Genomic DNA, 24,012 nt, shown 5'->3' with positions numbered 1-24,012 from the left:
CAGGCCGTATGTTGGAGACGACTAGGTAGCAAGACTTGTGGTAAAGCCTTCTCTATGCTTTAACTGTTCCCATGGTAGCATCAGTGATTCTATTAACACCCTCGTGCAAAAGCCGGCCCAGGTGTTGCGCGGTATTTGCATGCTTGTTAGCACACGGTGGTGAAGTACTTTATTGCCCTGTCCTCCCAGTTTCAACGCAGGAGCACCGTGGACGCTATCGGATCCAATACTGTACCCACTAGCTGTCTCGTTTGTTGATGATGGTTTGGATATGTGTTCGCGAGGTTGTGATTGACTCATTGCGTAGAGGACTGTCAGCAATCATGGGCTCCAGCACTTTAATATTACACAAGTTACACTACATGTTCCTGAGGGCTGTTGCAAACACAACTCATACACCTGTATATATATATAACGGCTACATAACACCATTCATACCACAACCGGCATGAAAATAACATTGTTCTACTACTGCGCGTGTCATTGTTGTCGTAATTATTATTATTATTATTATTATTAATAGGAATACTAAGTGTATTAGTAGTATTCGTTTCTGTAAAATGATGTGGGCGTTGGCGTTTTAGGAATGGCCACTCATTAAGTGCGCGTGAAGGCTTTGAAGTGTAGTTACCAGCCGCCACTGGCCAGCCAGCCAATCGTCGCGCGTTTCACGGCCAAATGTCAGAGGTGAAAATATGCCTGTCAGTCAAGCTGGCGGCGGTATAAATGCCCTGCTAGCTCACAAGAGCTCAGACCAGTCTTCTTGCCCTCTCCCTATTGGAACTACGCTCACCAGCGGACGATTGTCTGAAATGGGCTTCTGCAAGTTACTTGTGTCACTTCTGCTATCTATGTGTGGTCATGCGCTGTCCACAAGTGCTTGGTGAGTGTTAAAAATCCGCGGCTTCTCTTGGCTTGTTATATTTTGTGTGTTTATATATATATATATATGCATATTAAAATACTAAACTGCATCACTGACCTGAACATGTCCTTTGTGCTCTCTCAGGTCCGTGAATAATTTCCTCATGACGGGTCCTAAGGTAAGCAAGACACGTTTAAAGAGAGATGACATATTGCTGTTGCATAATAAAATACATCAGCAGTGCGCATCAGTTCAAAAGTTAACTTTTGTATGTTTGGATTTTTTTCAGGCTTACTTGACTTATGCAAGCAACGTCCAGGTGGGTGCGCGCAAAGGAATTGAGGAATGTAAACATCAGTTCGCGTGGGACAGGTGGAACTGTCCAGAAAGTGCACTGCAGCTTTCCACGAACAGCGGAGCGCGAGATGGTAAGTTTATTTGGCACTCAGGCGAGAAAGTTTTGATTACGAGAGGAAATCGCGTGCATGTTACTAATAACTATTGTTTTTTTACTGACAGCCACGAGAGAGGCTGCGTTTGTGCACGCCATCAGTGCGGCAGGGGTGATGCACGCGCTTACCAAGAACTGCAGCATGGGCGAACTGAGCCACTGCGGGTGCGACGACTCCAACATCGGTAAAATGGGTAAGGATTTAACCACCTTTGGCATGTCTACAAAATTGATTCCTTCTCTACAAGCTCTGCTACATTCACTGTCTGTTGTTGATCTCTTACTTGTTGTACCTAACATCCGTTTTGTCGACAGGCGGCCGTGGTTGGATGTGGGGCGGGTGCAGTGATAACGTGGACTTTGGGGAGAAAATCTCAAAGCAGTTCGTGGATGCGCTGGAGAACGGTCATGACGCACGCGCTGCAGTGAACCTTCACAACAATGAAGCCGGTCGACTCGTAAGTATACATTTACACCTTCCGCTGAACTTCTGTTTATACAAGACTTTCCACACTAAGCAAAGCTTCAAACTAACATATTTCGTGAAACAATCTTTAATAGGACTATTCAGCTAGTTTGCCAAGTTAGATTAGATGCTCCTCTTGAGGGCGCAATACTCATAATGTATCCTCTCTACACAGGCTGTGCGTACCACTATGAAGCGCGCGTGCAAGTGCCATGGCGTGTCGGGCAGCTGCAGCATGCAGACGTGTTGGATGCAGCTTGCAGATTTCCGAGATGTGGGGAACTACCTGAAAGTGAAGCATGACCAGGCGCAAATGCTCGAGATGGACAAGAGGCGCGTGCGCGCCGGAAACAACGCTGACAACCGTGGTGCGCTGGCGGACGCATTTAGTAGCATCGCGCGCACTGAACTCATCTATCTCGAGGACTCTCCAGACTACTGCGCGCGGAACCAGAGCCTCGGGTTGCATGGCACCGAGGGGCGCGAATGCTTGCAGAACGGTGACAGTCATTCTCAATGGGAGCGACGCAGCTGCCGACGCCTCTGTCACGAGTGCGGACTTCGCGTGGAGCAGCGACGCGTGGAAACCTCAAGTAGCTGCAACTGCAAGTTCCACTGGTGTTGCACCGTCTCGTGCGATACCTGCACCCAGGTTGTCACCAAATATTACTGTGCACGACGCAACAAGGGCCGCAGGGCAAAGAACGGCACGAGGCGGAGACACCGCACACGGAAAAACTGAGCGGATGGACTCTGTGTGAAAAGACTTTAGAGTTCTGTGAACTCGTAATTAAATGAAATATACTTAATATTATGTAATTTATTATTTAGGCTACATTACACAGCTGAACGTTGGCTGATATGGCAGTCGTGGTCAATAGACTACTATCTCTCGATTCAACAGAGAGACACACATTTGACATGCGTCAGTAAGCAGACAGGTGTATTTATTTAACTGATTTGCCGAAGTTTCATGTCATCACACACAAACAAAAATATATTGAATAAAATAATAACTTTTAACTCAGCGTGCACGTGTCTTTGTGTCCCAAATGTTGATTGGCGGTGGTGCGCAGCGGGATGTCTGGTGGGCTCGAGGAAAAAGGGAAACTTTCCGAACTCTCTTTCTTTGATATTCTCTGGAGGCGTTCCCTTGCCTCATTTTAGCGTTTGGCCAATCATTGTCTTTGAGTGCCACAGAGTTCCTCTACTTTATTGACATGCGGACCACCGGCAGGATTCAACACCAAACTCCCGTGAGCTCAAACTTGAATATGCTGTTACTGTGTTGCTTGTGGGTTCTTACGAGCTCTCGAATCGTTCCTTCGTACGCCTGGTAAGAATTTATTCTGAAAGAGCTCAATACCTGTCTCTGGTTTGGTGATCATGTCTGTAATGATGCTTGTGTCTGCTGCCTTGAACGTGTCGGTCATTTGCGCGTGTCTAGTTCTGTGATCATGTCGGTGACGCTAATCTGTCTGCGCTCATTTCAGGGTACTGAACAGCGTGCTGATGTCTAGTCCAAAGGTAAGCGCTCTCAACCAAATCCCGTCTGCTCACTGCGATGCTGCCCAGCAGGGGGATTTCTACTGTATCTAGTCTGTCTGCCTAGCCCTGTGTGCAGAGAAGTGTCCTTGAGCATGATTGGTGTATGTATGAGTTTGAAAGATGCGTGTGTTTGACGTGTCTGATTGTCAGGGAACTGATGTGTGTAAACGTGTTGGGAAGGAAACTGGTGAGAGTTTGTGTTTATCAGAAATTAATTTGGGTTGTGGTGGTTCCCAGGCTCACCTGACGTATGCCAGTAGCGTGCAGGCAGGTGCGCGGAATGGAATTGAAGAATGTAAGCAGCAGTTCGCGTGGGACCGTTGGAACTGTCCCGAGAGCGCACTACATCTGACCACCCCTGGACGGCTGCGTGCTGGTACGATGTCATTCTGTAGCAGAACAAATATAACCCGGTTAAATTCTTTAATTTGATGAACATCAGACTGTAACTGTCGATATGTCCACAGCCACCAGGGAGATATCATTTGTACACGCCATAAGTGCAGCAGGCGTCATGTTCACGCTCACCAAAAACTGTAGTTTAGGTGAACTTGCCAACTGCGGATGTGACGTCTCCAGAAACGGCAAACCAGGTAAGATGCCCTCCAGTCCAGTTAACCACTACCCTAGGATGCATCCAAGAATATCGAGAAGACCCCCCCCCCACACACACACACACACACACAAATACCACATGCTGCTTACTTCCCAGGCTGAGTAAGGTTGTGATTTGGTTTGCAGGTGGCCGTGGGTGGATGTGGGGTGGCTGCAGTGATGACCAGGATTTCGGTGCGAGGATCTCCAGGCAGTACGTGGATGCGCTTGAAACTGGGCAAGACACCCGGGCATTGATGAATCTGCACAATAACGATGCCGGCCGTCAGGTAACCCCTCCCGTACAGTTAAACCCTATATCATATCGGTACTGATGAAGGCGGAATGATACTGATGCCATCTCTCCTGTTAGGCAGTGAAGGCCACCATGAGGCGTGTGTGCAGGTGTCACGGGCTCTCCCAAAGCTGTAACATGCAGACGTGTTGGATGCAGCTCGCAGAGTTCCGAGATGTGGGCAACTACCTGAAGGTGAAACATGACCAGGCACAGAAGCTCGAGATGGACAAGAAGCGCGTGCGAGCCGGAAACAGTGCTGACAACCGCAATGCGCTGGCGGACGCATTTAATAGCATTGCGCGCACTGAACTCATCTATCTCGAGGACTCTCCAGACTACTGCACGCGGAACCTGAGTCTCGGGCTGTATGGCACCGAGGAGCGCGAATGCTTGCAGAACGGTGACAGTCTTTCCCAATGGGATCGACGCAGCTGCCGACGCCTCTGTCACGAGTGCGGACTGCGCGTGGAGCAGCGACGCGTGGAGACGTCAAGTAGCTGCAACTGCAAGTTCAACTGGTGTTGCAACGTCACGTGCGATACCTGCACTCAGGTCACAATCAAACACGTGTGCACGCGGAAACATGGAGGCCACGGGCAGCACAGGCGGAGAAACCGCGGAAATAAATCTGTGCGCTCATAAGACTGTAAATAATATTCGGTGGCATTGCCTCCACTGATTTTCCAGATTTATGTATTTATGTCTAAATAGCCTACTTGTAAATAAATAAAATGCTGCATTTAGCCAAACGTTTACTTTGTGTGTGTGTGTGTGTGTGTGTACAAATGGATCGATGGGTGCATTCGCTTCTCACAATACACGTTCGGCACAAGCGAATAAACACATACGGCGGATCAGCCGTTGTGACACCCAGCGACCTGGCCAGTACTTTGATATGCGTACATCACCAGTCGCGCGCTGACTAATTCCGGCCTTCATGAAAGGAGGCGCGGAGTCCTGAGGTTCTCCTGAGAGGCGATCCGGACCACTGCTGAGCGAGCGAACACACTCACACCTCACGCGCTCAATGGAACTGCATAACAACTAATCAAAAGAGACGCACATGCATAAAGCACAGATCTACTGGGGAAAAAACACTCACGCTTACACTTTGTTTAAAGTCTGCATATTCCGTGTTTTACTTGAGAGAGAATGGATTTACAGCAGTCTAAACTCGCGCAGTCTAAACAGAAGCCCGTGTGTGTCAATACTCGTTCAATCACAAAATCTTTTTTGTTGCAATTTTAGCCTTCAATTCCATTTGGCTGATGTTGAGATAGCGTACAGTGTACCTTAACGCGTTCATTGAACGAAAGTAACACAATCACTCGCAACATATTGATAAAAAGAACTGAACTAGTTCATTTTTTTGGAGCTGTGAACTAAGTTCAAAATTTTGAATATGAACTATAAACTGAACTACCGGTAGTTCATTTTAAAATGTGTGAACTATGAACTGAACTAGTTCATGTAGAAAGTGAACTGTCCCAACACTGAGCAAACCACGTTTAAAGTTTCTCATTAGACTTCACTGCCTAAAGTAGCCTTTAAGAACAGGATAGATGTGTGTTTGTTTTTGAGACCCTTGAGGGTGTTACAACTTTGCACTAACCTGCACAGCTCTAGAGGCATAAAGTGCGATGCAGAACATCTTTAATTCACACAATCCCAAGCTCATTTAAGTAACATCGCTGAACCACTATTCTATAAACATGTTTACTGGTCATCTCATGTTTATTTAACAGTGGGTTGTCAGTCAAAATGTGGTTAATTGTTTCACACTTTCCTGTGCAATGCAATGTGGCAGTGTTGGTGTGAATAAGCATGTAATGTGCAAGATATTGCAGTTTGGAATGGTTGGGCAATTAGTCCTAGAGTTCCAGACACAGGCATCCAAGTGTGTATTTAAAGCGCCTCTTTTAACAGATCTTCAGGGGTTACAGCACTGTCTTTCATGCAACAGACTTTATTGTTTTTTGTTTGTAAACACCTCAGCATGCAGCCTTACAGTATAGTTCCACTTTAGTTACCAAAATACACCTTATATTATGCAGGGATCATTGTATTCCCATTCATTATCTGAGCACACCAGCAGGAGTGTTCATCTAACAAGGAGTCTTTTCTGGTCCCGGGCCAACATCAAGGTTACCTGCTACCTCCCCTCTGGTCTGTTGTGTGTGTGGACTCAATGCTAGATGCATAGATGTATGTGTGTGTGTGTATTTGTGTGTGATATGAACTTGTACATATGTTTGTGTGGGCATGTGAGTTTACACATTTGCTGTTTTGTGTGTCTGTGTGTGTGTGTGTCAAAGGTCTGGGGCATTAGGGGCGTGGTCGTGGACTGGATCATCAGTCTCTCCAGGCCTCAGCAGCATCCACAGCTCAGGATGGGTGAAGCACAGACTCACATCACACAACATCAGCTCCGCCTGGACTACACACACACACACACACACACACACACACACACACACACACACACACACACACACACACACACACACAGACAGACAGACAGACAGACAGACAGACAGACAGACAGACAGACAGACAGACAGACAGACAGACAGACACACACACACAGTTACATCACACACTAGCAGCTCCCCCTGGACTACACACACACATACACACACATTTACATTGTACACAAAAAACTCTGCCTGGATTTTCCTGACCAGATCAGACTGCGCCTCCAGATGGCGGCAGCCATTACTCAGTGTTCACCTCTGATAGTATGTAGTTTGTATGGAGTGAGTAAGCCTACCAATGCAAGTCCATTTTAAAAGATGAAACTTGAAACTAAATGTCACATCCTCAAATCAGCAAATAGGAAAACTGAATTGCTTCTGATTATCTGAAAAATGCCAACAGGCCACATTCATGTAAAATATTGTGTAAGCTAAGGAGTGTGAGTGTGCAGGGAGGCTCAAATGTATGTTCATGTATGTGTTCTAATGGAGATGTGTGTGTCTGGGTGGGTGTATCTGAGAGAATGTGTTAATGAGCTACAAACAGACAGTGTGTGTGTGTGTGTGTGTGTGTGTATGTGAGGGAAGCACACACCTATTAGGTGATCCAGCTGAGCTGAGGAGGAATCCAGCCGTGCCAATAGCTGCTGCAAAGCCTCACACACACCGGCCACGGAACACACACTTGCTGCCTGCATCTACATACACAAATACATGCCACATTCCAAAATATCAAATATTACATGCGTTAGTAAAATCAGTACTTCCATTGCTTCTGTGACACACGGATCCTCTATTCTTCAGTCTACTGTAGCTCTCTCAGGGTTAGCAGGGAGGAAACTGCAAGTTTCTGCTTTCATTTTGGTGCCCATATTAAGTTTGGCCCTCCATAATAAAGGAACATCTAAAAAGAGATCTCCTAAGTTATCCGAGACACCAATGACATTAAAAGTGCGATTCAGGTTTAAATCCCCTGCTTCTCCTTTTATGGACCAAATGTCTTCTATGGTGTTAAAGGATAGGTCCAACAGGGTCACAGATCATGTCATTTTTACTAAATGTTTAAACATCTCAATATTACCTCCTGTTTCTCTCTCTCAAACCAACCTTGGTGTTTGGGGATGAGGCACACACCTTCACAATAAAGGGAATTTTACTAGCCTATGACTAGAACTCAGAACTCTTTGAACGTTTTTGTGTAAACTTTACAAATAATTTGATTAAAGCCCTTAGTCCAGCGTCCATGTTTGTTTGCTGAGAACTACCTCCAGAGACCGTTTGCGTGTTTGCTAATTTGACAGCTCCTTGTTGTAGTGAGGTCTTTAGTCGATAATAATAGCTTTCAATAAAGTGCCTTTATTGTTTCAAACTGTTTCTCCTGACGAATGTTTTGAGAAATATTTGTGATTAAATTGATACATAATTGAGAAAATAAGATCATCTCCTTAGTTTTCAAAGATCCATCTTTAAGAAACAAACTTTTCTCTGGGTAGCATGTGACACCTGAGCAGCTGTGCCCCAGAAGCAGTTCTTCATATCTGTGGTTCAGTGCTACTTCTGCCTGTGGGAGTGTAGAAGTGTGTTTTGTGTGTGTTCTGCACTCCACTCTCAGTGTAGAGGTGTGTTCAGTGTGTGTTCTGCAATCCACTCTCAGTGTAGAGGTGTGTTCTGTACTCCACTCTGAGTGTAGAGATGTGTTCTGTGTGTGTTCTGTACTCTACTCTCAGTGAAGAGGTGTGTTCTGTACTCTACTTTCAGTGTAGAAGTGTGTTCTGTGTGTGTTCTGTGCTCCACTCTCAGTGTAGAGGTGTGTTCTGTGTACCTGTACTCCACTCTCAGCCTTAAAACACCACAAGACAACATCTGCCATTAAACAGTTTATTACTGAACCACAGGCAGAGAGCAGAGTGCCCATTTAGTCTGCTGTGCAGCTAACAACAGTGTGGCCTGGTGCTGAAGCTCAGCGCTGATGAGCAGCATGGCTACAGCAGAGTGCAGGGGAGTGCAGCATGACAGCACAGTCCTTCAGTGCAGGCCGGGCTACAGTGAGGTGCTGGTTGGGCTGGTTGGTCGTACAGGTTGGGTGCAAATTGCTGCCTCACAGAGGAGATGCGCCTCCTGCAGCTGCCTGAGCGCCTGGGCGTGGTCTGGATCTGTGCGCAGCACCACCATGTCATACGCCATCATACTAAGCTGCACTGAACGAGACACACACACACCTTGTATCAGCATCTCACTCTCAGCTGGCTAGCCCTACTCAGAGGCATACAGGACACTGTTTGTGTAAGTTAGCTAAAACTATGAAACAGAAAACCTTACATATTTAGAATGTATAATGGATCATTAGGTAGGTTTGTGTCTTACAGTTTTAGGGAAAATTCAGATAAAGACAAATAAGATTTTAAGAATTGTAGCTAAGGGCTTTCAGTTCTCTAGTGTTAGTGATATTTATTTGTGAGGTTACCAAGAAACTCAGTTTTAAAATGACTATGTAACCTTACCACAACACTTTTAAAGGTAAACTGGTCTTAACTACCCAGGTGCTCTATATTTATCTACCTGATATGTTCTCCATAGTCTCTACAATTTTCTCCAAATCCTTGTTTAACTGCAATGTCTCCTGACCGCAGTTCATGAGCAGTTCGGAACTTGAGGAGTCTGTCATCTGAAAATTGAGACTTACTTAAACTTTTTAAACTTATGTTGGCTAAATCAACTGTTTTATTAAAGGTGAAAAACGGTACAACTATGTTCATGCTAGAAGGTTATTTAGAGTTAAGTAATATGTGTTTAGCTTACTGCTACATCAACAACATTAAAATTACGAAAATAAATGGTAAAAACGACATTATTTCGCGACTATTATTAACAAAGGAACGTTATACCATTAATTGCTAGATACCAGTAACAGAAGGCTATGTCAAGTTTACATTACAGCTAGCATCGTTAGCAAGCTCCTTCTCATAGATAGGTTATAAATATTTGTTTCAACTCACAAACAGCTATGTTTATTATATGTATGTTATATTTCTCGAGCAGATACCAAATAATATGTTATTACCATATGGACGTAAGTTAACTCTGACACTTGTTTTAATAAAAATGCAACGCGGTTTTAACGAAAATGTTTTGTTAGTTTTTTTGTGCCAGTTGAACGTTAACACAGCTCGCGTATCGCACTGAATGTCAGAAACGCTGCTGTCGCGCGTCCCTCCTCAAGATAACGACAGGCGCCCTCAACTGAGGCTCCATATCCTCAATGACACCAGCGAAGACATCGTTAACACAGTCACACACACCTGGCACATATGTAAGCACAACACCCAGGCAGTCAGGCTTAATGGTCATTACGTACCGTTAGTCCAGGTATGTCTGCTCCTTAACTTCTTTGGCGTGGTCTCATCTTCATATCACGTTTTCCCTGTCCTTTGCGTGACATCAGCGACAGTTCACATTTTCTCCACGGGGAGGCGCTGAAGACCACAGGCTGGGCACACAGCAAAGGCTCAAGAAAATGTCCATGAAATACGAAGAAGGTTAAATTCATCAAATGTAGACTGAGCAGCTGAGATTAAAAGATGAATTGCTGAGCTAGTCACTGGTTCCACAGTCAACATTTCGGCTAACCTATTCTTACAGGTTTTGGGATTTTGTTAAGATAATAATGAATAGTTTATGGTTAACGCCACACAACAAATAAATCATCAGAGATGGGGTCTTGATTAATAGTGTCTTCGAGAGGTATTAACCATGGCTTGAATCTGAAAATAATCTGGGATATATTGCAGAAAAATGATGTCTGTCAGTGGCAGATATTTCTAAAATGACCTCGGAAAACTCCTCATCGGCAGTGGAGGAATCACATGACGTATCATATGATGAGTTGTAAGCCAATCAGGAAGTTCGTTGCTTTTTAAAAGCGAGCCGCCAACAACAAACTTTCATTTGAACACTGAAGGTTCAAGGTTGTGGTGTACGCAGAGTTCCTACATTCATACACGGGTTTCTTCGTCTTTCTCTCACTCTCAGAAATCTACCAGGTGAGTCAGCTGTAACCATAATACATTATCTTCTTAATACGTCGGAGGTTTCTCGTTACATCAATGTTTGTCATGTTACCTGGTAATACAGCTATGCTAACTGTAGCCTGCTACCGCCAATGATAACGTGATTAACTGGAATATTAGTTAGTGCCGTTTGAATAACGTTGTTTATGTTTGGTGTGATTGGCCAGCTCATATTATGTAGGAATGTCACAATGTGATCACCACTTAGATGGGTAGCTAGCTGTTTTGGGGAGCTGTCATATGACTACATGACTAAGTGTCTGCCGTGTCTTCTGCAATACTAGAGTTGAGTTCAGTCACCGCAAGGATGAGCGCGTTGATGTTCGCCGGTCAAGAGAACGTCAGTCTGAGGCTGCCTCCGGGCAAGGACCGCATGCGACTGAAGTCTGCACCGGGTAAGGACTCTCTTGTTTGTTTGATGGTATCGTCGCCTCGTGCGTGGGTGTGGAAGACTTGGATATATATTTGAGTGACACTGACTGGTCTATGGTTGCTGTTGTAGAGCTAAACACAGAAAAGGGCTTTAAAACTCCTGGCCCTACCACGCCCCTGCTGCATCGTCCAAGACTGTGTTCTCAGAAGGTGACTCAAACCCCAAATGTATGCCCCAAGAGAGAAGACCCTCTCCTGGTAAGATGCATCTGGTATACGCACACACCTGCATGCATGCACACACACACACCAAGGGGCTCTGTGTTCCGGTAGTCCAGCGTCTATGTTAGGGTTGGAGCGGCGCTTATGAGGGGACACACAAACACAAGTGCGTGTTCTCCACGCTGAACCTACATAGGAAACTGGGATACAGGGCAGTATGCTCCTGTCCTTATCCCAAGAGTGGCACCCAGTGGCTGGAATACAGGGCAGTATGCTCCTGTCCTTACCCCAAGAGTGGCACCCAGTGGCTGGAAAAGTCCTGGCCATTGCAAGCTCCCTTGTGTGTGGTGTTCATTGGCATCTACTAGTGGATCTGGAATATAGTGTTCAGAATGGTTTTCATTAGCGTCTAATCACCTGTAGTTATTAATCGTTTGTTTTCATAAGCTTCCTAGCTACATAAAGGGTGGGTCCTCTTCCATGCTGAGAAAATACCCGGGTCACTGTACCGCCCTGGCGCGAACTCCCCGCACTGATAGATGCTTGTTCTCCTCTCTTCAGGGTTGTCGTGTGAAGGAGGCTCAACAGCCGGCAGAAGATGCAGAGCCTGACATTGAGAGAATGTTCTCCTACAGGCCAGATGGTGTGTGTGTGTGCGCGCCTTGTGTACATGTTGCTAGAGCCTGACCGATATCGGAATTTTTTTTAAGACCAATATTGGTATTTGAGAATTTATATTTATTTATATCAGCTGATTCAATTTGAACAAACACAGCAAAGACGTCCTCCAACATTTAGCATATAGATTGAAAAGTTCTGATCAAGATGGAACAATGATTAAATAATGATCTGCCTAAACAAAGGCTTTTGATTAGTAGATAATAAATGACAATAACATTTTAGTTTGTTTCTGACTTCACACCTGATTTGCTTACAATGACTGCTCTCAATGTATCCACTTAGTTATTTCCTTTTAATTCTATACAAGCTACTAGGAGACATTTCAGCCTGTGTGTAGACTTTGAGGTACGGCCTGACTGATTGTGTGTGTGCGCGCAGAGTTTGAGCGTTACGGCCTGACTGATGGTGTCTTGTATCTGAGTGCCCTTCCCCTCGCTGGAGCCCCATGGTCGCCATGGCACCCTGTGATTCCAGAGACTGATGACATCACCTTAGAGGCATGTGAGCCCCTGCCTCCACCACACACAGGTACTCATGTGACACCCCCCCCCCTGCCTCCACCACACAGGTACTTGGCATGAGCACACACTCGACCTATATGAACTGTGTAGGTCATAAATGTTACCTGTGTGCCCACAGAGGAGCATAGGGAAGTGCTGGATGAATTCCTGCTGACACTCAGTGAACTGATGGTTGACCTGCCGCCCCCTCCTGAGGATGATCTCGACCTTTGACCTTAGCATCGCGGCTGTGTACACCTGCAGTTTTAGTTTTGTTGTGATCTATTGTGTTTTGTATTATCTTTTTCAATAAAGTTCCTTGTTGCGATGACTCATGAACAAAAGCTTACCTCAATCAGAAACCCTTGATGGATCAGCAAGGTTTGCCTCCTGCTCAACCCCTTAATGAACAGCGAGGTTTGCCACCTGCTCAAAGCCAGAGATGCACCCAGGGGTCAGAAGATTGACAGATTTCCTAGCCTATATTACCAATCTGTAAATCTCATGTCAGTGAGGTGCAACACGTAGCCAACATATCCGTGAGGTGCAACACGTAGCCAACATGTCCGTGAGGTGCAACACGTAGCCAACGTGTCAGTGAGGTGCAACATATAGCCAACATGTCAGTGAGGTGCAACCAGTGGTGGAAGAAGTACTGAAGTTTAGTACTTAAGTAAAAGTACAAGTACCCAGGAAAATGGAAGTAAAAGTACTAAGTCAACAATCCTACTTAAGTAAAAAGTACCTCACTTTTAAATTTACTCTAAAATTTAAAGTACTCACGCAATGGGTTGTCTCATGTCTAGGCTGTGCCATTTTGATTAAGAAATAGCGACTGGTAATAAATGCCTCTACAGATGTCACTACTTATTATAAGCAACAATGTTAATTGGAGCGGTTGGTGTACTTATTGGGCCTATTGTCTAATACTGTTCACACTCTATCTTACAATTCTGCAGATGACAAGTTATCTACCAAGGATTATTTGCCATTAGGCCAAACCAATAAAGACACAATTTTATATCTTTTAATCTTTTATTTAATTGTAAACGTGTAAAAAATGGAAATATGAATCTTTAAAAACAAAGCAGTTGTTAAACTGTTTTTATGCTCTATTGATTGCAGAAAAGGGGAAAAAAAAACTGAGTAACCCAAGACTAGGCATTAAGTTTGCATGCCAGGCAATAACCAGTCAATAAAAAAAGGCAAATGTTCACATTAGCTGACATTGCTAAACTACTAGCTTTATCTTACCACTACGTTAAATAAATCATCAATAATTTTGATGCTATTGCTGTATGTCAACATGTATTTTGCTAAATAACAGTATAAAATCATGTCAGTAATCGCATACGATATGCAAAAGTCATAGACATTAACTTAGCATAGTAAGAACTCCGCATAACTCGACCTGTTTCTCCAAATTTGAAGGCGAATTTTTTGAAGTAGACGGGAAACGCACTGAAACCTCCACGAGTTATTCTTGGGGCCTCTGACCTTGAACATGTCCTCAGATGAGGCTGACTCTGAATCCATGCTGAAAAGTTGTTTGTTAGTCAGGCTGTTTGTCGAATGTTTAAGCAAAACAGGCAAGGCTACCGTAGTGCTGCTGCCAAATACACACTCTGCTGTCATTGGAGCTGATAGAGCCACCTGATTGGTTGAAACGTCCTAAAGCAACGCAATCCATATTTTCCTGTAGGCAACATTCTGGCAAAACTGTGTTCATAAAATGTAACGAATAACGACACATATTGTAGAAATGTAGCGGAGTTACAGTATAGATAATAGCTGCAAAATGTAACGAAGTAAAAGTAATGAGTATGCACTATTATTTTTACTTAAGTAAAGTACAGAGTGATCTGGTGATCTGTATTTCCATGTTGTAATGTTATGTGGTGGTCTTAACTATTGACTCTTTAAGTCTTTAGCTGTTTGTGTTTTTAGCACGTACGATTGCAGTGTGGAATTGTTTGCATGTTTGCCCAATTGATTGAAGTGTTGTATTTTGCACATGCCGATTGCCGCGTTTGATGGCTTGTATTTTGCACAAACTGATCTCAGTGTTAACCACTGCTTAGTCTTTGCACAGTTTGATTCCCAACACTAGACTATAATGTAACAACAAGGTTGTTTAGATTGAATCCAGCCTTCTCTGCAGATTTGCACAAAATAGTCAATGTCACTGTCGGCGCCTAGTTCAACCACCTTGTTTGATGAATTGTCTTTTTGTGTTATTGATTTCCTCTGATCAGATTTTACAGGATAACTGTTTTCCTGTTTTAGACTTTACTAATAAAAATCAAACCTTTTACAAATAGATTTGGTATTGTTGTGTATCCAAGGGTCAAACAGTTAACCTGCTCCGGTTATACTAACAGCTACTCCCTTATAGAGGAGAGTTGGCAACACTGGCCATAACCAGACAGGAGAGGTATGCCTGTCTGCGGTAGGTCCACTAGTATGCAAAACTTTAAAGGCACCCAATGCAACTTTATATAAACATTCAATGAAAAATAAACATTCAATTTCTAGTCTTTTTTACATATCGACATTCAAGGAGCAAAGATGAGACGTCCTTGTGTGGTGAGAACTGATAGAAAATCGTAAACAACAACAATCGCCGGTGGGGAGAGGCCATTTTTCCATTGACTGGAATCCTGCTTTATTTATTGTGGGCACCAATAAATAAAGAAAATGGCGGCGATTGTTGTTGTTATCGATTTTCTATCAGTTCTCACCACACAACGACGTCTCATCTTTGCTCCTTGAATGTCGATATGTAATGGTATGGAGTTATTGAAACGTACTACGTGTAAAAAAGACTAGAAACTGAATGTTTATTTTTAAGCCTCGAAAGTTGCACTGGGTGCCTTTAATATGAGAAAATGTAATGATCTTCGACGTATTATATGTATTTGCTATGTAAACATTTGTTTTGATAGTTGTGGTATCAATTTATCAGTTGACAAAGCAGTTATTTATGGTTCACCTGACCACGAGCTTCTGTATAACTGTTATTAGCTGTAAAGTTCGCTAGGAATATTCCATGCTTCAAATGTATTGTTTTATTTGACAGTTTGAATGTATTGATTCTTTTTGGCTTTAATTGTAAATATCTTTGTATAGTGCTGATAAGTACCAATAGAAACAAACTGGAGATGTTAAACGTATTCGTATCGGAATGCTAATTGGGCTACTCATTCCATTCCTCACATTCCTCCAGCTAGCTAGCAGTGCTGTTATACTGAACCCAATGGTTTTTATGATGTTATTCTACTTGTGCAGATCCCACGTACAACATCAACGGATTTTGTATGTTTGTTTGATCCAGGTATGCTTTAAAGACTGAAATGTGTATGTTGTGTGTGCATTGTTGTTTATATAGTTTGTACACTTGTTTCTTGTATGGTGATTTACAGTTTATATGTTTGTATAATCCAGAATAAATCTAGAAAAGCTTTAACTCCGCCTCCGGCCCTGACTGCCATAAGATCGTTACATATACCATTTATCAACACTTGGGTAGGATGGGAGTTAAAATGATTTAATACGAATGACAAAGAATTGTGTTCTGTGGAGACATCGATAAGGAGAGGATTGAGGGAAGTCAGGGGAACAGATGGGGTCTTCAGAGGTAGAAGTTGGCCTAGTTGACTGAGGCCATTCTGCTGTCCAGCCCTGGTGCAAAGTCACCTTGTTCCTCAGGAATCTGTGGGGGAAGAGACAGAGGTTAAAAGGCAGAAAAAAACTTGTGCATTTATATGAGAGTCCTTAGTTGGGTGACAGAATATAGTGGAATATTAACAAACATACCAGGCAAGAATAATACCAGTTTAATAAGAATGAACTAGTTTAGTTTACAATGGCTAAACTAAAGGAATGGAGTCTCTGAGACAAATACATTCAGGCAAACACTGAGACCAGTAAGGCATCCTCAAGTTGAACCTACCTGCTGAAGCCGACCTTTGGTGAGCAAATTCCTCCAGTTGTCTCTCACTGAAGATGAGACAGAGAAGCCACAGTGTTAATACCCACAAGTCAACTTGCTCAGATACTCATATAGCCTACTCATGTAGGCTACTTCAAAACCGTATGTGTTATCTTTCTGCTAAAATTGTATGCTAATGCTAAATTGTGCAAATAAATGTCAAACAACCCAAGAGATCTCACTTCCTCACAATTTCCCACGGTCACACTGACTCACCTCTCTTGTGGGAGGGTTTCTGATTATGAGGGTAAAGAGGCAAGCGGACGAACTGTGTTCCCCTCAGCTCTGCCACCAAGTCCATAAAGTCCATCAGCCTGCGTGTGAAGAAGAGGACACTGAGACCTATAATCCATCTCTGCATGGATCATGTTTCACAACTGCTTTACATGCGTTGAGGTTTACAGTCAAAATCATGATCAAGTAATGGGCATTATATAAACACTGACCAATGTGGGTGCAGATTAAGCACATGTGTGAGGTGACTAAGACAACAACATGGCGAGAATAAGACATGGAGATATTCAAAAACAAATGTAATGAAATGTAATTGTGTAACACTCCAATACCTATGGTGTAGAAAAAAGACCTCTGTCTTCTTGTCCGTCAGCTCACGCTGTAGAGCTGAGGCCTTCATCTGTGTCAAGAAGAACAACACCATAGTATTAAAACACCAATTTAGACTATGTTATCAAACTATGGTATGGTGTCATATAATGGTTGACCAAAAATACATACCAATCTCTTGTGGGCTGTGTTTTCCAGTGATGCCACCTGTAAAAACGAACCAGTGTATTTATGAATAACACCATAATATACAACCATATTATAATACCTCTGTTCACGTCTTCAAAAGTATTATTAAAAGATGAGAACATCCCTCCACTCTTGCCTGACTTGTAAGTGCATCTTAAGCTATCTAAGGAGACTCACATGGGTCTTGACGGACTCGTCTTTATTCTCCAGTTCTTTTGTCAATTCTCTGATTTTGTGCTTGAGAGCCATCTGTTTTTCCTCTGCGTGACTCCTCTCAACTTTTGCCTTTATTTCAGACTAATGATACAAAAAAATACATAATTCCTTTCTCTCTTTTTTTTCTCATTGTTAGGTCTGACAACAGCATTAATGTTTAAAACACAACCTACAATATATCGAGAGATGAAAAATTGCAACGTTTGACTGTTGAAACTTACATATTGAACCTGGTCCTTCAATGATGCATTTTCCTTCTGGCAGAGCTCCTTCTCTGATTGCACCTACAGCAGATATTAATCATTTTTATTTATATTGGTATGACTATTACACAACCCAGCATTGTAACTAACATATTTTACTACATTACAGATATTGTTATTTTGTATTATGTCCATCGAAATCTTTTAGAATTCTATTTAATTTAGCAAGTGTGTTTCTCAAAATATACGTCCATCAAAACTCACATTATCAACCTGGTTCTTTAAAGTGGCATTTTCATTTTTGTAAGACTTGACATCTTTCTGTAGCTTGCGCACTCTCTTGGCTAACACCTAAAGCAGTAAAGTGACGACAGGCAGAGTGACGAGAAGGAAAAGACGAAGAATAAGCAGAGGAGAAGAGGGAGAATGAGAATAGAGACAAGCAGGTATACCAACATGTCGTAGAAAGTCAAGCAGGCATAAAACATGAAAATAACACAATCATTCTGACTGAACAAATCATTGAGAAGATTGATGTCAAGAACAATAAATAATTGATAATAAATTAAAATAAAAACACCTCTCACCTTCATATCTTCATTTTCTTGCTCTGTGTGGTGATGAGAAGTCACACAATCGTGGATGTGGTCTTGTAACTTTTTGTTCTAAATAATTAAAAAGTTTGGTCACAGCATGAAATTGCTATACTAGGATGACTTTCTATGTAACAAATTCAAGTTTGAAAAAAAAAAAAAAATTAAAATGGCCAAACCCAAAGTGACAAATTTGTTTTCATTAACATTTAAGTCAATTTAAATCAATATACAACTTGACCTGATTTCAAAACATTGGTATATAAACATAGCTGAGATCACAAAGGCTGCTTCCACCATACCTCAACACTGAAAAATATTTAACTCAGTTCTAGTAAACCTACCTCTAAGTTCAGCTCTGTAATTTTTGCCTCATATGTCTGCCCCAAGAGCTGAAGTTGTCCGTCATCCCGTTTTGATCCTCTCTCTGAGGAGCAGACAGAACAGGATTTTAAGACACAGCCATACAGTAAACACAAACAACCACATACTGAAATAAACAACACAAATTAGATGCTCTAGAGTATGTGACAAACAGAAAACATACCATGGGGTTCTTTTAGAAGGGCCTGTGGAAATAGCAAGACATATATAAGTGTAAGTTTAGACAAATTATGTTAATTTAAAAAAAGCAGTGGTTCAAAATGGTTGATGTGGTGGACCAACAATCACAAATCTCACATCAATTGTTTTCAGCATGTATTGCAGATATATCATCGCTGGAAGAACAAACAGCTGCAAAGACAGAAAGGTACAAACAACAGAGAGACAGACAGACACTTGGTTAGTGTTTGTGGTAGATAACAAGATCACAAAATCAAAACGTGACAATAGTAACATGACAATTGTAGCTTATTGATTACCTGAAATTGTATTTAGATTTAAAACACTCTAATAGGCTACTGAGATTGATGATCACACGTGGAAAAAAATACAAAATTAGATGGTAGGTCTACTTACAATTTGAAACAAGATAATAAAATCCCCAAATCCGATGGTTCCCATGGCCTCCATTGGTCTTGGATGATATTTCTACTAACGGACAGCAGGTGGCGCGAAAAGTTGTAAAAACGCAGCCTTGAACGTAGTTTAATTATCAACGCAAGTTATAGCAAAAGTCACCTGTCTCGAAGTGTGTCGTATAAGCAATTAAACAAAATAAATCAATGAAATATGTAAGTAAATCAAACAAGTTAAACAAACAAGAATTAGTGATCAATATCAAGCAAAATCGTGGGCAGCAAGCTCTTTGTGTGGTTGTCTCTGTCTCAGCCAGGTGAAACTGAGAGAGTTCTATGTCAAAGTAGAATTTTAATGTTCAAAGTAGAATCCTCAGGTCAAAGTAGAATTCTCACAACATTCTAGCCTATGATGTCATTTGAGTGACATGTGGTGAACCTTAAAGAAGACCAGAATTCTAACTGTAATTGCTGCCTGCACTATCATGCCAGTTATGATTGGGAAATACATGTAATTAACTACATTAGCATGTTTGCCTTGGTGTTATCATCACATTGCTGCACCAGTTGGGCCACGGGAAGACAGACGAGCCTCTGAGGAATACCTCTGAGGAATTCTAGCTGTAATTCCTGCCTACATTAATCTTTTAATAAACATTAATATATATGTATAAAAGAGGAGGCTCTTCCATTGAGGAAACGGAGGAAGAACCTCCCCAAACTTTTTGAGAATGTATTTTTTTTAATTGAACTGACTAAACTCCTTTAAAAATGCAGTTTGATTTCAGTATTTAATGCTATGCATATTCTAATTTATTTCCCTGAGTTAAAATAATATTAGCACTCCCTATCGTAAGAAAGAAATTACTGCACGGAGGACATCCTCCCCTTGGCTCCCATTGAGATCTATGGAATCTGTCTCAGATACTGGCGGCTCGTGGGGCTAATTCACTTACATTGCCCAGGGGAGGAAAGACCTCCCTGGCGTCTGAGTCTGCGCCAACATCGCTTAACCAATAAACAACGGATTTGGCGTTGGATTAGACATAAATACAGAAAGAAGTTTACTCTTCAACCATTCTGCAGAAGGATATCGATAACACGTCACCCTTAAAGATTGTTGTAGAAAGATTGCAAATAAAGAGGATGTGCAATGGAGAACGAAGATATTGTTCATGTTTTATTGAACAAACCTTTTCATTCATTGAGCTACAGAGAGAAGGTTAGTATCAAAACAACAGGGAAACCTACGGAAGCGTATTGCTGCCACACTAAAAAAAAAGGTCTCAGTATCAAGTAATGACGTGAAAGTTTCTTGTTTTAACAATATCTTTTTCACGTTTTAACATGATAAATATCATGTTATTACATGAAATGATCACGTTATTTCATGATAATGATATTTTCACGTTATAACATGAAAATATCATGTTCATGATAATGATATTTTCAGGTTTTTACAAGATATTTATCATGATATTACATGAAATGATCACGTTATTTCATGATAATGACACTAAACGAAACGAGAGGCAATACGCTGGAAGCTACTTTGGGTCCTTTGCACGAGTCAATCAACGGTCGGGCAGCTAGCATAGACCTATACATGTCTATGGCAGCTAGTGTTGAACTTGGAGAGAGTGGCAGTGGACATGGGGCGGAATGTGTGAACGTCGGTACAATCCCAGGCATTTTAAAATCCTCCTGAGTGTGCGCATACCGATGTCATCCACCGTGTTCAATAACTGGAGAATCTCATGTCTTAAGCCCAGCTTAAAATAGAATTTGATTGACTCGTGTAAAGCACCCATAGTAGCTACCTACCAGCCTATTCTTGCCTCTCGTTTCGTTTAGTGTCATTATCATGAAATAACCTGGTAATTTCATGTGATAACATGATAAATATCTTGTAAAAACGTGAAAATATCATTATCATGTTATAACGTGAAAATATCATTATCATGAAATAACGTGATTATTTCATGTAATAACCAGGAGACTGAGGGAGGGAAAGCTAGTGTAGTCATGCCCACAGTACTCTAGACAGAGTGATGAGGACCGTGTGGCTTTAGGGGACGGCAGATGTGCTGGAAGAATGAAGATTGGAGACGAGGGCCTGTGGAACCTCTGGGCAGGTGGAGTCCCACTGAATGGTCAACCCTTGATTTTGACCCTTGGCGGCATCATAAGCCACTGTCACCTCAACTTAAGGCCACAGACTGGCAAAGCTGATGTGATCCATAGGGACTGAACTCTTAGGTCGTATCTCTCTCTGAAAGGTCTTACAGTGGCAGAGAGTTCCCTGTCGGACCCTCAACGGTTGCAAGATTATGAAGAAGTTGCTACTGTTTGGGCTCCATGGAGCTACAGCATTGGCAGTGTGCCTTTTCATCGGACACTGTGGTATCTACACAGACAGCCCATAGCTGACCACTGACTGATTCATTATTTCAACCTCACCAGTCCCACATATGGAGACATTCCATAAGTATGTCCCTCTGAGTGGTCAACTTGGGTGCTCATTTACAAATAGTGGTTTTCTGAATGAATGCTTTGGGTTTATGACTATTGTTTGTTTTCTTGTGAGAGATGTTAGAAGATTATTTTTTTTGTTTTGTTTCTGGCAAAGGATATCTGACAGGGGCAGGAAGTGACTTTGTTGCCTGTGACGGGGCACCTGAGTGACCTGCCACTGCAGCCTGTATGCTGCCTTCAAGAATAGATTGGATGCTAGTGTTTGTTTGAGTGACGTGCTTATTTGATGTTTGTGTCAGTGTACAGTTTATATTTTCGTTATCCAAGCCACTTTGTTTAAAATAATCACTCAATTTAAATGTTTTGTCTCATAAATGTTCCGTTTATTAAGTTTAAAATCATACAGCAAATTGTGTTGAGTTCGTCTTACCGTTGTTTAAGTCTCGTCTTATGTTCGTTATTCTTAGGGGATCACTGGCCTTGAACTCAGAGGGCCTTGTCTGTCTCTCCTTTCCACATGCACCAAAACTGTACAAACTGTAATGTCATCTTCAGCTCTGAAGAGGGCGCCATTGCTTCATCACTCCTACAGGTCCAGAAATGAGTCCTCCACTGGCTTATACTGGTTATTCTCCCAAATCCAAAACGGTTGCTAACTAGTATACTGGTAAGACATTATGATAATATATACGATATAATTTGAACGGTAATTATTGGTGTTGCAGATCAACATTACACAATTTTACACATCACTGTGTGAAACTGAAAGACCCATTTTATCATTGAATGCAAAGTTTCATCCATTCAAAGTTATTTTCAAATAAATGATTTAGTGTTCGTTCATGTTCATCTGAGTTCACTGGAAATTTGGGTGACCTTTCATCTGGCATTGTTGGCCCCAGCAGTGTGTCATGGTTCACTGATGAGAGCTTTTCAAACCGACGGGTTCTACAGAGACCTCTTTCTGTCTCTCTGAAGGTAATCTGCTCAACTTGCTCCTTCTCTTTCTCCCTCTCTCTCTCTCTCTATCTCTTTCTCTCTCTCTCTCTCTCTCTCTCTCTCCACACCAGAAGACCAACTGTAGTACATTTTGGCAAACACGAGGTTGCACATGAGACCCGAGGGTTGGGTGTCAAGACAATGTATTTACAACCATCTGTGGATCCATAAAAAAGGACATGCATTTGGTAATATCATATGAACGTGCGCATGTAGAGAAGGAAAGAGTATTTTCTCTGATAAAAAGGGGACGTAAATGTAACCAAGGTTAACAAAAGTATCTTTAAGTTTCTGTTAATATGTATAAATAGTAATGAATAAATAGTCTAATAACATGTAGCCAACATGTCAGTGAGTACTTAGCCAACATGTCAGTGAGGTGCCACATGACTGCCAGATGTATGGGCCTCTCCCCAGGCAATAAAAGACCCCTGTTTTTTTATTTTAAATGGAGAGCAAGTTATCATGAACATCCAAGGCTGCTTCTTCCCTGTGGACCATGCACACTACTGATGTTAGGGGAACCAAACAATAACTGCTGTGTTATTTTCATCAAACTAGAAGCTCCATTGTCATCTTCCACCCAGTTTATGTTTGCTTTCCCTTTCATCATTTAGTCTGGCGTGTGGCTTTTGCCTAGAGTCCTCTACGCTGATGAGATTTGTGTTAAAAAGGCTAATTCATCTTTAGAAAAACCGGTTGTGTTTGTGCAGTAGGACCAGGCAATAAAGTTTGAGCCACAGCAATGGTAATGATGGTTGCAGGAAATAAGCCCAGTGTAGACATAAATGGGGATTTAATTTAATTCATTTACTGCCACGTGTATATAATCCATTAAAATTCAGCCATTTACACGGTAACATTCACCTCCACCTGCACTATATATGAAGTTGTAAAAAACAGGATCTTTCAAAATCAAGGACATTTCTCAGTGATTCCAAACTTTTGAAGGGTATTGTATATCTTTCACAAAGCTGAAGCTTGTTTGTAGTTATGTGCGCACTTGTACAGGTCCACTTACAGTATGTTCTTGAACACGACAACTGGTCCACGAACAGGATGTTTTTGAACACAGCAGGTCCACAAACAGGATGTTCTTTGACACAACAACAGGTCCACATACAGGTTGTACTTGAACATGACAACAGGTCCACAAACAGGTAGTAAACGACAACAGGTCCACGGGTGGGTGAAAGGAGAAGCAACTTCTGAAGAGTTGTTTGGGTGATGATGTCATGGTTTGGCATTTCTGCTCAGAATTTTAGTGTAAGAAAAAAAATGAAGG

The 24,012-nt window shown here is 42.1% G+C and overlaps 3 protein-coding genes across 3 annotated transcripts; all 3 read left to right on the top strand.

Annotated features, from left to right (window-relative positions):
• Positions 1–812: 812 nt before the first annotated feature.
• On the top strand, positions 813–2,524 carry LOC308369652 (protein Wnt-8a-like; the record flags this gene model as incomplete). The annotated part of the gene is made up of 6 exons (XM_080844154.1): positions 813–883; positions 1,010–1,043; positions 1,155–1,293; positions 1,385–1,510; positions 1,632–1,774; positions 1,958–2,524. 6 exons carry the CDS (start codon positions 813–815, stop codon positions 2,522–2,524), a joined length of 1,080 nt encoding a protein of 359 aa, XP_080700280.1.
• A 310-nt stretch (positions 2,525–2,834) lies between these two features.
• Positions 2,835–4,864, top strand: LOC308369192 (protein Wnt-8a-like; the record flags this gene model as incomplete). The annotated part of the gene is made up of 6 exons (XM_080843535.1): positions 2,835–2,869; positions 3,276–3,309; positions 3,568–3,706; positions 3,798–3,923; positions 4,072–4,214; positions 4,298–4,864. The coding sequence occupies 6 exons, from the start codon at positions 2,835–2,837 to the stop codon at positions 4,862–4,864; spliced, it is 1,044 nt and encodes a 347-aa protein (XP_080699661.1).
• A 5,814-nt stretch (positions 4,865–10,678) lies between these two features.
• On the top strand, positions 10,679–12,793 carry pttg1 (PTTG1 regulator of sister chromatid separation, securin). Its single transcript, XM_080843151.1, has 6 exons — positions 10,679–10,736; positions 11,048–11,158; positions 11,266–11,393; positions 11,919–12,000; positions 12,417–12,566; positions 12,678–12,793. Exons 2-6 carry the CDS (start codon positions 11,071–11,073, stop codon positions 12,770–12,772), a joined length of 543 nt encoding a protein of 180 aa, XP_080699277.1. The 5' UTR covers positions 10,679–10,736; positions 11,048–11,070; the 3' UTR covers positions 12,773–12,793.
• Positions 12,794–24,012: the final 11,219 nt, after the last annotated feature.

This window comes from Sprattus sprattus (genome assembly GCF_963457725.1).
Source record: "Sprattus sprattus genome assembly, chromosome: 8".
NCBI classification, from domain to species: domain Eukaryota; kingdom Metazoa; phylum Chordata; class Actinopteri; order Clupeiformes; family Clupeidae; genus Sprattus; species Sprattus sprattus.
This window is presented reverse-complemented; position numbering and strand designations above follow the sequence as displayed.

What these genes read in the sequence shown, in the direction of transcription:
- pttg1 (XM_080843151.1), top strand. Translation starts at nt 11,071, where the DNA reads ATGAGCGCGTTGATGTTCGCCGGTCAAGAGAACGTCAGTCTGAGGCTG. An exon ending in AGAGAGAAGACCCTCTCCTG is followed by an intron (nt 11,394 to 11,918) that starts GTAAGATGCATC and finishes TCCTCTCTTCAG; the next exon opens with GGTTGTCGTGTGAAGGAGGC. An exon ending in GTTCTCCTACAGGCCAGATG is followed by an intron (nt 12,001 to 12,416) that starts GTGTGTGTGTGT and finishes GTGTGCGCGCAG; the next exon opens with AGTTTGAGCGTTACGGCCTG.